The sequence below is a fragment of the Eubalaena glacialis genome, chromosome 15 (assembly GCF_028564815.1).
Source record: "Eubalaena glacialis isolate mEubGla1 chromosome 15, mEubGla1.1.hap2.+ XY, whole genome shotgun sequence".
Classification (NCBI taxonomy): domain Eukaryota; kingdom Metazoa; phylum Chordata; class Mammalia; order Artiodactyla; family Balaenidae; genus Eubalaena; species Eubalaena glacialis.
The window spans coordinates 41,428,524-41,442,269 of record NC_083730.1 but is presented as its reverse complement, the minus strand read 5'-3'; the positions used below and the strand labels follow the sequence as shown (position 1 = coordinate 41,442,269).

The 13,746-nt window shown below is 36.8% G+C and overlaps 1 protein-coding gene across 5 annotated transcripts in view; it reads left to right on the top strand.

Annotated features, from left to right (window-relative positions):
* Nucleotides 1–13,746, top strand: part of KIAA1328 (KIAA1328 ortholog) — a 352,094-nt gene that overhangs the window by 297,381 nt on the left and 40,967 nt on the right. For all 5 annotated transcript variants that reach the window (XM_061170441.1, XM_061170439.1, XM_061170437.1 and 2 more), the window contains 2 exons: nt 2,160–2,341; nt 7,495–7,603. In XM_061170441.1, the coding sequence (XP_061026424.1) occupies nt 2,160–2,341; nt 7,495–7,603 (291 nt within the window). The remainder of the gene's footprint in view (nt 1–2,159; nt 2,342–7,494; nt 7,604–13,746) is intronic.

Here is a 13,746-nt window from a genome sequence, read left to right as displayed (position 1 = left end):
TCCTTTGCCTTAAGAAACAGATCCAAAACAAATATTGCTATGATTTATGTCAAAGAGTGTTCTGCCTATGTTTTTTTCTAGGAGTTTTATGGCTTCCAGTCTTACATTTAGGTCTTTTGAATCCATTTTGAATTTATTTTTGTATGTAGTGTGAGAAAATTTTCTAATTCCACTGTTGTTTATGTAATTCTATAGGGTAACTTCTTAAAAGTGAAATTGTAGGAGGTTAGGTGCACTTTTATTTTGTAGTGACAAATCACTCACAGAAGGGTTATCCCAATTTGCAGTTTCCCTAGTACTATACTAAAATCCTCCTGTCCCCACACTCTCACTGACACTGAGTATTATTATACTTTTCCACTTAAGGGATAGTTTTGGGATTTAGATTTAGGTTTTGATTTTTAATGGAAAGTCTGGTCTTATTTGTAATCCTAGGAGAGAATTCATTTGAGAGGAGGAGTTTGTAAGTTGTAAGAAAAGGAGATGATTGGCAGGCCATAGTCACAGAGGGAAGGGGCCAAAATGGTATCAAGAGTATGAGTAAAAGGTGTGATTTTCTTCTGAGATGTTAATAGAAGAATAGTAGATGGGTAAAGTTGGAAATAAATGCAAATGAAAGAAGAAATTTTTTTATATAGTCATCTTTATTTCAGGGAAATTAGAACCCAGGTTCCCAGGATGGGAGTTGGAATATAGGTACAGACAAGCTTCTGTGTAAAACAGAAGGAACTATTCAGTATTGGGAGTGATCAACATTGGCTAGCATTGGGAGCTTGGCTGACCTGAGAATGTATGATTTTGGGGAACCCAGTAGTCTTGGTCACATTAACTTTTCTGTAAGAACAAGTAGAGATGTAGCTGTTGGATTTGCCAGGGTTTGGGACTTCTGGGTTGAGGTAAACTTATCTTTCATTAACAGTAATATAGTTTTATTCTCCGAATTTTCCTGTCCCATGAGTAGAAGTTACATTAGCTAAGATATGCATCCACTGATAGGTCCACAAGGGAAAGTGATCCTTGAGTTCTGGTAAAAAAATTTTTAAGTGTATAAATTTAATACACTGCTTTATGCCCCTGTAAAGCCATACTGCTAATAGTTTGTTTCTTTTTACCTAAAACCATTTAATGTATTGGTTTTTATTAATCAATTATGATGTAAGCAAACATTACTAAAAATTCTGATCCACACAAAAGAAGCCCAGTGACTTTGATGGGTTTATGTGATTTGAATCCTGGTCAAGGGCCACCTAGGATTCATAATGGATCCAGTAATACTCCATCAACTTATTCTTGTCTAGAGATTGCCTCTGCTGCTGGGGAGTTTAAATATCCTAGTTTTTAGAATATTACTTTTTGAATAAATTATTTTTCTTCATTTTAATTTTCACCTTGTTTATGGTCATGGGGAAGACAAAACTAAAGTATCATGAGTCTATGGTGAACTTAAATTAGAAGGAAGGGGCTGGTAGAATAGTAAGGGATACACATCATCATAACATTTCTCTCTAAAAAATAAAATGTTATAAGTGGAATTGTGCTAATGGTGGGAACATAGTTCATTGGAGAGAAAAACATATGCACGTGTGTTTATTTTCATTAAAATTTCTTTTACTCCATATTTGCCTTGTTGACTTTATAATGAAATTATGTGAGGACAGAGACCAATTCTCTCACAAGCACTATAGTACTATTCCTCACATACCCTGAGTACATAATAAATACTATAACAATTGAAAATGAGAAACACAAATGCATTTTGAAGCAAATTGGTGATATTTTAATCTTATGTTCATTTTTAGTACTTGGAAACATTTTAGTTATGCAAGTCTTGTTTTAGCATACTTTTTATTTTTACAGATACTCTGGTTCTTAGTCATACTCTATGGCTTTATTAGCAGTTTTAGGGTCTGAGTCTCATTTTCCCAACCCCAAATATAAACTTTTTGAGGATAAAAACCATTTCTTCTCCAAAATTGTTTTGGCAGAACACAAAATAGACCTTCAGTAAATTATTTAAATTATACATCAATAAAAGATAAGAAAAAGAAAGTTTCTATTGACATGAATTGCATTTCAACTCATACTGAATGTATATGCCTTTGTGTGATTTATACCCCCTGCTGTGCTCTCTACAGCTCATAAATGTTTATTCTTTTCAGTTTATTGAAGTCAAAATGTAATGGCTGGACGCTTGGAACATCATCATCCAGCAAAAAGTACCAAGACTCCACTAACAATGGAGAGAATAGAAGGGAGAAGAAGACAGTTGGGTTTCAGTCACATATGGAAGATGATGCCCTGTGGACAGGTCAAAAGAAAGATGCATATCAACCCCAAAGAGGTAAGCTCAGCATCTGTAGTAGCAAAACGGGAAGCTCTTGGGGGCAGGTGGTTGCTGATGGCTGCTAGCCATGAGCTCCAGATGATTTCCTATAACCCTGAATGAGATTTAAATGTGTTACAAACTGACATGGGCCCACAAGGCCAAAGGTAGCACGTCACCTAGATCAGTGAATTGCATCAACATTTCTCTTAGAACACTCATATGAGAAACTGTCTAATGTGTCCCTCTTTTTGCAAACAGCAAACTGCAAGAATTATTAAGCAGTAAATGTGGTCATAGACATAAAATAATGCTTAAAGCAAATAAAGAGGACAAGAAATTGAACATAAATCTTTGCTGAGAAAGTAAACTCTAACAACTACAGTTAATCCTCGATTAACTGGAAATACAAGGAGGGTGGAGGAGAGGTCATTGCGGCTAAAACAGAACCTCATACGTCTTAAGCCTATATTGCCTAGCAGTCTTTGAAGTGCCTTCCTATTTTATATGTCGTAGATATTTTAAAAGAAATCAATTATAAATAACTATGTGAAAGGTTGAGTGAGGCAGTCAAATTTAATTGCATTTTCCAGTTGTTTCTGGAGTGACTTTTGGCTTAAATCTCTCCTGGAATCATTAAAGGAGGGACTCTGGGACAGAATGGAACAAGTTTGAGCTTCATCGGTCAGAAATGATGTACAGAAAACAAAGGGCCCAAAAGGTCTCAGAGCCCCCTTCTGCTCACGCCTCTTTCCCAGACATCTTTTGTTCCTGCTCACAACCATTAACCGTGATTTCCTCCTTGTTTACCTCTTTTTTTTACTGGGCTAGCTAGCACTGCCCACTGCTAGTGTTAATCAACCAACTTTTCATAATCTCTCTAACCACTCTCACATTTATTTATTTGAGAATTGAGCAGTGCTTTATGAGATCTTACAGGTATACTACTCTCTGCCTTTCCTCATCAGTTGCCAACTTTGTCATGTTTTTTGGTTTTAATTATGATTAATCTAGAAATCGCTTAGTCCTCTCCCAGATAACTGAGAGATGATAATTAGTTCAAGCTTCAGAAGGGAGGCTATCCACAATTTGAAACAAAAGCAAAGGTACAGGGCTTCCCTGGTGGCGCAGTGGTTGAGAATCTGCCTGCTAATGCGGGGGACGCGGGTTCGGGCCCTGGTCTGGAAGGATCCCACATGCCGCTGAGCGGCTGGGCCCGTGAGCCACAACTACTGAGCCTGCGCGTCTGGAGCCTGTGCTCCGCAGCAAGAGAGGCCACAATGGTGAGAGGCCCGCGCACCGCGATGAGGAGTGGCCCCCGCTTGCCGCAGCTAGAGGAAGCCCTTGCACAGAAACGAAGACCCAACACAGCCAAATAAATAAATAAATAAAAATTAAAGGTGCTAATAATTAAAAAAAAAAAAAGCAAAGGTACATTTTGTTTGACATAGGGCAAAAGTTCTGCAGACCTCTATTGTTTTAGGACAACTTAGAACAACTTCTGTCTTTTTAGACTTTGCAACCAGAAACAAAAATGAAATTGAGGAGACTTAGTATCTGAGATGGAATCTTCTCTACTTTCTCTATTAGTAGTCCTTCAGAGATGGGAAACTCTTACTTTTGGCTCCCTCTCTTCTTAGTCATTGCACTTTGGAGAGTGGAGAACCAGTCAGAATTGGTGTGGTAGTTACACTGCAAGGCTCAACATAGTCTTCTATTAACTTGACAATAAATTTGTGTTGTGTGTCAGCACTAAAATAAAATAGCAAAATGAGAAAAATACAGTGTGATAGCAAAGGGACAAATAACTTGTGTTATTGGTTGAGACCACAGCAACATTAGAAAGCTGCAATTGAAAAGGCACTTGGAGAAAGGTATCATCAGGCCAGCCCTGGCCATGGTGGAGGTTAATCTCTCCCAGGCCCAGCTACAGAAGCCGGAAGTCTAGAAAGGGCTTTTGTCCAAAAAAAAAATCAATTTCTAATTTGAAACAAAATCATTTTTGACTAACAGGGGTTCAGAACCCATTACTTTTTGCTGTGTAGCCTGCTGACATTTCAGCACTTTCTGTTGTGCACAATGAATCCTAATAGTCATTTTATAATGTTACTATACCAATCAATTTAACCAAGAGAAAGCTGTTATAATTCTGCAGTTTTCAAGAACAGTTTTCACTCATGGTTTTATTTTTTTCATTACTTTTTTTTTTTCCTTCTCTTTTTTTTGGGGGTGGGGAGGGTTGTAGCATTATAGTGAGAAAAATGGAAAATTTTTCATCTTTTTAAAAGAGTTTTGTTTCAAGGTATTCACAGCAACTATTAACTTTTTCTTCTACTCATAAGAAATGCTGTCTTGCATATTTCTCTTCTTTTATTCTAGTATGGAGCCATTAGCAAAATTATGGTATACCTGATCACTAAGGAGCTAAAACTGCCCCTTTGAGCCATTCTGCCCGTTGCAGAGCTGGTGGTATACACAGATCACAGTACAGGGCAAAGTTATTGCATTGGCATTTGCTGTGGGAGACCAGCTTTCCAAGGTGTGCTGTAGCAGGGTTGGACCCCCTGTTTAGCATAAGGCAATGACCTGACACCAATTACCTAAGTTACACTGCTTGGTTTAGCATCTCCTTAATTGCTTTCCTCTCTTTAGCATGTCTGAGTTTTTAAATATATTATTCTTCTGTTTTATATCCTTTGTTACTTTTGTTGTCCTTTAATCATTAAGTACTACATAGGACATTTACTGCAGGACCATTAATCTTTATTATCAGTCTCTTTCTCCTTTACCTCTCCTATCTTCCTCACCATTCTGTCAACTTTATTAATACTAAACATGTAAAAAAAAAAAAAACAGACCTGATTCTTGTCTCAAGAAATAACCTTGTGATTGCAAAAATATCAGTACAGTACAGTATTGTCAGAATTATGCTTAAAGTATAAATTGTTTTTCAGTCATAGATGCTTGGAATGTTCTGTCTTAGTTGCTTTTATTGAGCTCTGTGGAACAAGGAGACATTACTTAGGAAAATCCAAACTTGAGTCAAGAACTTTTAAGCCAAAGGCATAAATCTAAAAATACCCAATCTTCATTCTTTTTTCCTCCCTACACAGCAGTATTTTTATTCTCTCCTAGCTTGCCTAGAACCTCCCCTTCCTGAACAATCACTGACTCTCTTTTATAAGAGCCCTCGAATCTGGGAGAATATTTTTTCCTGTTATGCTGATGGGCTGGCAGAGGTTGTGAGGCCACTGAGCACGCATGTTCCAGAATTAATTAGGAAAATACTAACCCAATACTACAAAGCCCAATACTACATTTAGAGCTGCCTCCTGTTTATTTCTCTGACATCGATCTCTGACTCCCCTTAACACTTTGAGAGGGTATGAGAGAGGCTGAACCTAGAATAAATTGGATTTACCTGATGGTATTGACCATGCCCTTCATTTTGTCTTTCGGGTTTTTTTAGGTTATATAATATACAGCAGCTGTCACTGGTTGAGACTCCCTGAGAGACTCCCAAACACATTTTTCTTTTACTGGAAATGAAGGAATAATCTGAAGTGAGAAATAATCTCTGAAGCTCCTAGTTGTTCCTCTAAGTGAGCCTGTGCTTGCAATGATGTGAGAATCTTTGTAGCCCATGTTGGATTAATATTACAGTCCTGATTAAAGAAATAAGCAAGTAGGAGTATCTAAAGTACAGAAACCATTTCCATCTTGCCTCTAAGGAACATTTATTCATGTTTCTTTTATTATTAGCATTATCATTATTATTATATGTTTAATCATTAGAAAGGGTACCACAATATATTACTTCTGGTTCCCAGTAGTCTGAGCTAAAAGATTTGTTAAAAATTGATAGCTTTATCATTAGAACACAGAAGACAAGCATAGTATAGAAAGAGAAAGACAAATATATGATATCGCTTATATGTGGAATCTAAAAAAATGGTACAAATGAGCTTACTTACAAAACAGAAGCAGAGTCACAGATGTAGAAAACAAACTTATGGTTACCAGGGGGAAAGTGGGGAGGCAGGGGAGAGGGATAAACTGGGAGATTGGGATTGACATATACACACTACTATATATAAAATAGATAACTAATAAGGACCTACTGTATAACACAGGGAACTCTTCTCAATACTCTGTAATGACCTATATGGGAAAAGAATCTAAAAACGAGTCGATATATGTATATGTATAACTGATTCACTTTGCTGTACAGCAGAAACTAACACAACATTGTAAATCAACTATTCTCCAATAAAAATTTTTAAAAAAACAAAAAATAAAACATTACTGAGAGCTCGTCCTACAAAAAGCATCTATCAAATAAGAAGTAGGATGAGATGATGTCCAAGGTCTCTTCCAGCTGTAACATGAGAATTTGATAAGTGAAAAAGCCTTATTGTATTTTTAATAAATAAAAAGTTGGCAATTTTGTTAATTTTTTTTTAAAAAAGGAGAAATTTATTATTATTAGAAATAATAATAATTATAAAACAAACAAAAACAAGAGGTCTTTCTGTCCATGCCATCTTAGTCTTGAGCACTCCAGAAGAGGAAAGTAATTATCAACTAAACATTTCTTGCTAGAAAGGAACAAAGGCCAAATCAGCCCTAGAATGGTTAGTCGAGCATCTTACTTGTTTTTGCATCTTACTTGTTTAGCATCTTACATGTTGAGTTCTTTAAAAGAAATATTCAAGATTTATGTCTATCTTGAAAGTTCTGGGGTTAGGATCAATTTAATTTGGAGGGTGTAGAAGTACAGAGTGCTGGAATTATCAATTTTGTCAAAGAGAGGAAAGAACTTTTCTTATGATATTGATAGTTAAAAGGAACAAAATAAAGCAATCTACCTCCTTGGGCATTTTTACAACAAACCCAAATCAGCAGGACTTTTATAGGCCATCAGGTTTAAAAACAAAATCTCTAGTTAGTCTGTTATTGCACAAATGCACTTTTTAAAAAATAAGATATTATGGATCACTGATGTTTACAAAACCAAAACAACTCACCGAGTTTTCCATCTGCCATTGTTTCATTTCATGGGGGAAAATGGCTTGCTTCTAAAGCTTGGGGATTCCTATACGAATATATTACTCAGAATAGACTTTTCCTTTTATTAAATGCCCAAATTATTTCCTTTATTGTTCATGCAGGGACAATGGCAGAAGTTAGAAAAGATGCGTCCACATCTCCTATGACAACAGGAAGCCAAAAGGAGCTTGTAATCACAACCACAGCATCATTGCAACATGACACCCCCCGGTAAGTTTCAGGGAATCTTTGTTTTAATATTCTGCAGATAAGAACTTTTTTTCAGTTATTTAATAAGTATTGAAAAATCTTGACAATTGTTAATGCCTCCTACTCAAGAGAGAGGCCCTTATTTGGAAGCATCTAGATATGACCAGGTTGAACTCATGGAGCCCTTTCCTTTATGCATGCTTTTCCTTAATCGGTAATGGCAATTGACAAGGATTTCCACAGAAACACAAAGCTAATCCTGCCTTTCATCAAAAAATCTGTTTAGCAGCAGGTCCTTCCCAACTTATCATGGAATGGTTATACACTTGGACTATAAGCTTAACTAACTGAATTCATTGATATTGAAAACTGTAGTGGGTTTTGTACTACAGTTAAATGACTGTCAACATTTACTTATACCAGAGACATTTGAGGAGTTAATACTTTGATCAACCTTTTCTGGAGTCAGGAAAAGAAATATGTTATTAAAATTTCTCATATCTAATAAGCCAACTACCATATTATGCATTTAAGGCTGAATATGTAAACATCAACACCGAAAGGGCTTGGTTTATGTTTCCTTGGGGATATGATTGTTTGAGCACTTAAATTCCTAGCATCTTATCAGATAAATATAGATTTTAAGACTTAATTTTAAAGAACTTTTGGGAAATGACTCTTAACACAGAGGATAATAATAATGGCTATCATCTATTAAGCATCTACTATGTGCCCAGCCCTTTGTACACATTATCTGATTTAATCTTCATCACAGCCTTATGAGGTGGTACTACTATCATCCTCATTTTAAAAATCAGGAAACTAAGGTTCAGAGAGATTGAGTGACTTGCCTAAGGTCACATAGCTAGTAAGAGGTAGAGCCAGCATTTCAGACTCCAAAGCCCATGATCTTAAATATTATAATAGTTGACAATGACAACGTCCCTATTTTGGAAGCCACCCACAGTCAAAAGGAAATTTAACTAGTTTACCACATTCTTTGTCCATTACTCCTTTCTTTTATTTTTAATGCTACCATGCATAGCATTTTGCCAAAGACCTACAGTGAGCTGTGGTTCTGAAAGGTTGATGGGGCTTCCATCTTGGACCACTTAACATTGTGGATGAATGCTTGTGCTCAGAGAGGATCCATCCTAGCTCACCTTGAGGGATTTCTTTGGAGGAGTTATAGGTAAAGAGGAAAGACAATCTGGATTTTCAAACTTAATGAATTTTCCTATCTTTGACACTAAGATCTTCAATGAGATCTTTAACACTACTCTAATGTTTTTTTTTTTTTAATTTTTATTTATTTATGTATTTATTTTTGGCTGTGTTGGGTCTTCGTTTCTGTGCGAGGGCTTTCTCTAGTTGCGGCGAGCGGGGACCACTCTTTATCGCGGTGCACGGGCCTCTCACTGTCGCGGCCTCTCTTGTTGCGGAGCACAGGCTCCAGACGCGCAGGCTCAGTAGTTGTGGCTCACGGGCCCAGTTGCTCCACGGCATGTGGGATCTTCCCAGACCAGGGCTCGAACCCGTGTCCCCTGCATTGGCAGGCAGACTGTCAACCACTGCGCCACCAGGGAAGCCCTCTGATGTGTTTTTGATGATTGCACTTCAGTTTAGAGAAAAGCATGAAAAAGAAAAATAAAATGTTTCCCCAGTAAGGGTTTTATAGTACATCCTCAGCACACATTTTCTGAAATGACCATATCAACTTTGTAGAGTTTTACAAGCCCAGGTTAAAATCGCTGTGAAGACTCATATCTACAGACCTTAAAAAAAGGATTCTTTATCTATTAGTTCTTAATGCTGCAGTTCAGCTAAATACAGATTCTCAGAAGCTTCTTAAATAATGAGCATTTGGCTAAACAAAACAATGTGTAACACACCAGATTTTATCCTTAGACGTGCTTGATGGCATATTATAGGTCTATTATACAAAGTGCAGAGTTGAAAAAAAAGATTCAGTACTATGAAAATCAGTTACCAGGAAGGCACAGTGGTTGCTTTCCAGACTTCAGAATCAAGATTATTTGAATTATTTTTATTTCAAAGTGTAGAAAAGGCATTTTTTATAGACTGCTTTTACATATAAACTCTTAATGCAAGAGGAAAGCCTGTTGTTCTTCATCCCAAGAAACCTTTGAAAGTACTGAGGAGAACAAGAATAAAAGTCCTTTCCCTGTCTACCCTAAATTCCAAGAATTTTCAAGACCTGCAGAAAAGGATGGGGATGGGACAGATGCCGGTGGGCAACAGGTTTTCCTTTGTTCTCTGAAAAGTGCTAGCATCTAGAAGAGTCCCATATGGGTCCATGTGCAGGTGATAAAACCTAGCTTGGCAAAGTCATCTTTCTCATTCACAGTGTACGTTGTTAATTGTTCTCTCTGCTGCGTGTCAATGTAATATGAAATTTTCATTCCCCATTCGAGATGGGAGAAGTTGTGGCTGAAAATGTTAACATTTGCATTTTTATTTGTTGATTTATATAAAGGACAACCTCCCCTACAGCAATCCATCACTTGGTGACACCCCAATTGTGAATAATGTATTGTAGACTTGCGGTTACAATGTGTAATAAGTGCTAGAGACAGTAAAGGAATATTAATTATGTTGCAAATGTAATATTTATTGATGCATAAAGTTTATTGCTTTCGAGGTTCAATAATACTGACCAGAGGACATTAATATCACTTATCCTGATTTTAGCAGGGCACCTTTGTATGTGGAAATATTCATCTATCTCATGCTAACAAAAGAAATATGTAATTTACAGCACAAGCAAAGAGGGCTTTATAATAGTTTTCTGTGCTGAGAGCTGCAGTGCTTCTCTCTTTCCATCTTACTTCTGGCCTCCAATACTGATCACACACCCCTGAGCTGTCCAAGAAAGTAAGCACAGTGGGCATCTCAGTACAGGAGGGTGGCACCACTGAACTAAACAATGCCTTGCATTTCTGCTTGCCTGGAACAGGCAACACCCACAGACCATTCTGCTAGGAGAGAGAACTGGAGGGGCTTTTCTCCGTCATTCTGAACACCTGGTGGGTAGGTGTGCCTTTGCTCAGAAAGTTGAACAAATACCTTTCCTGCCATGACACTGAGTCAGAGTTTACCAATTCTACTTGATCCTCAGGTCTCCAATGTGGAGGCAGAGCTGGGCAAGTTACCAATGAATTTGTTATGAGCACAAATGTTGCTGAGAATTAACCCTTTTGTACCTTGCAGAATTAGTTGTGTCCGTTGCCAGCATACAGACCATATAAGAAATATCTGAGACCCAGAGCAAAAGAAGTTAACGTTAATTAACAACCATCAGCTGTAATTGGCATCCCCATTAAGATGCAGAATTATGTATTTCTTTATTATAAATAACCTTTCTAATTGTGCTTGATGTATGCCAATTTAATCAAAAAGTATACTTGCAACAGGCAGTTATTTGCATTAATGTAGCTTTGGATCTTCAAATCTTTTATTTCAAATTTGACCAAGGAGAAAAGTCTATTGCATGCAGTATATTTTTTATACGTTGGTGTCTTTTTTCTATTCAGGTATGTAAATCTGAAACATTTTATATTAAAATGAAGACTATCTTCTGGGATTGTTCGGTGAAACAGATATCTTGTCACTTTTTAAAATACTGGTGGAGTTTCTATCTCTCAGTCTTATGACAATGCAGTAATGATTCCTTCCAAACTGATCGACAGAGGCAAATACCAGGCCTACAGCAGCAGGCTTGCACGCTCGGTCCCTGAAGTAAAAGGTTACTAAGGCTCCTTCTCTCTGTTCTTTCCGGACTCGTAAGAGTTAAGACTGGTACTCTTGACCTCTTTTTTTATTTTTCCCTGTGAGATGTGAAGAGAGAAAGACTGATCTCACCAAATCATGCCCAATTAGTGAATTTTTGGAACTGGCAGTGTAGTTAGCCTATTTCTAGGAAGTACTGTTCACCTCACTACTCTAGGTTTTTTCAGAAAGATTAGTTTTTATCACAACACCAAGTTGAAGGTTTTTGTTTTACTTTGGTTTGTTTTTTGAGCTATGTCAAGAGGGATGATTTTGTAGAGCTTGTTTTTTGTTGAGGGAGGTTGGAAAATATTTGTGTATGTGCTTTGAAGGACTTAATAGCTTATTTGGGGAACTTTTAAAAAATAATAGCTTAATTTGTTCTTTTTTTTTTAAGACCTTGTTCCTTTGCTGTCAGACCATATGCTTAATGTGTTCTGAACATTTTGCTGTAAGTTTCCACCTTGCCGAGCTTTCTATAGAGCAATTCCCAATGCACAGTCATGCTCACAGGCAACTGTTCACACACGGCTGACTTGAAGGTGGCTTGTGGAGACTCCTTGCCCACTGAGTTTGAGATTGAGGGACCCAGGCTCAGAATATTGGGAACCTGAGACCACACTCTGCCAACCCAGGCTGGAAGGATCCAAGTACCCTGCAATCTAAAACTTAAACTTCTCTCTGTCTTGAAGACAGTGTTTTTCTATGTCTTCTTTGGGAAAATGTCTATTCAGGTCCTTTGCCCATTTTTTCATCAGACTGTTTGCTTTTTGCTGTTGAGTTGTAAGAGTTCCTTATATATTTGGGATATTAACCCCTTATCAGATGTATAGCTTGCAGATATTTTAATCCCAATCTGTAGGTTGCCATTTCACTTTGTTGAATGTTTCCTTTGCGGTGCAGAAGCTTTTTTATTTGATGTAGTCCCACTGGTTTATTTTTGCTTTTGTTGCTTGAGCTTTTGGTGTCACATCCAAAAAATCATTTTGAAGGCCAATGTCAGGAGCTTTTTCCCTGTGTTTTCTTCTAGGAGTTTTATAGTCTCTGGTCTTACATTTCAGTCTTTAATCCATCTTGAGTTGATTTTTGTGTATAGTGTAAGATGAGGGTCCAGTTTCATTCTTTTGCATGTGGATATTCAGTTTTCCCACATGCTGTCCTATTTATTGAAGAGGTTATCCTTTCCCGATTGCATATCTTGACACCCTTGTTGAAAATCAATTGACCATTTATGCTTGGGTTTATTTCTGGGCACTTGACTCTCTCCAATGAGTCTATATGTCTTTTTTTTATGCCAGTACCATACTGTTTGTAATATAATTTGAAATCAAGAAGTGTGATTCCTCCAACTTTGTTCTTCTTTCTCAAGATTGCTTTGGCTATTCGGAGTCTTTTGTGGTTCCATATGAATTTTAAGGTTGTTTTTTCTATTTCTACAAAAAATTTCATTGGAATTTTGTCAAAGATTACATTGAATCTGTATATCACTTTGGGTAGTATGGCTATTTTAACAATTTTAATTATTTTAATCCATGAACACAGGATATCTTTCCATTAACTTGTGTCTTTTTCAATTCTTTTCTTCAATGTTTTATAGTTTTCAGTGTACAAATCTTTCACGTCCTTGATTAAGTTTATTCCCAAGTATTTTATTCTTTCTTATGCTATCATAAATGAGATTTTTTTCTTGATTTCCTTTTCTGATAGATCATTGTTGGTGTAAAGAGACACAACTGATTTTTGTATCTTGATTTTGTATCCTGCAGCTTCACCAAATTCATTTATTAGTTCTAACAGGTTTTTTGTGTGTGTGGAGTCTTTAGGGTTTCCTACATATAAAACCATGTCATTCGAAGAGATAATTTTACTTCTTAACTATTTGGATGTCTTTTACTTCTTTCTTTCTTTCTTCTGATCCCAAATTTCAGTGTTTTTTCATTTTCTCACACTGTGTGAAACTTGAATTTTGTTCTGAGGTGTAGGCACTAAGCCTATAAAATTCTGATTTAGAGTAGGAATCCGACAAACTTACTTTAAGAGTTAGAATTTGTTTTTATAACTTGATAGGAAGAAACTTAGTCTTACACAGAAGAGGAAGTGCTGTGTTTCTATTACACACAACAGCCAAATTGCAACGCTTTCTTGCACTTGTGCCCAGAATCCTAACTGTAACAAAATCCTTTTTTAAGAAATCAGACTTTTTTCTCACCTGTACATTCACACAAATATTTTTAGAACTTAACCAGATCCCCTCATGTGCCTAGCACATAATGTGTTATCCTTCCAAGGTGGAGAAAGAGGAACTAAACTAAAATCCCAAACCTCAAACTAGAGCTTTACAGGCACTACTTGGGTTTATGTGGTAGGTTTGAACA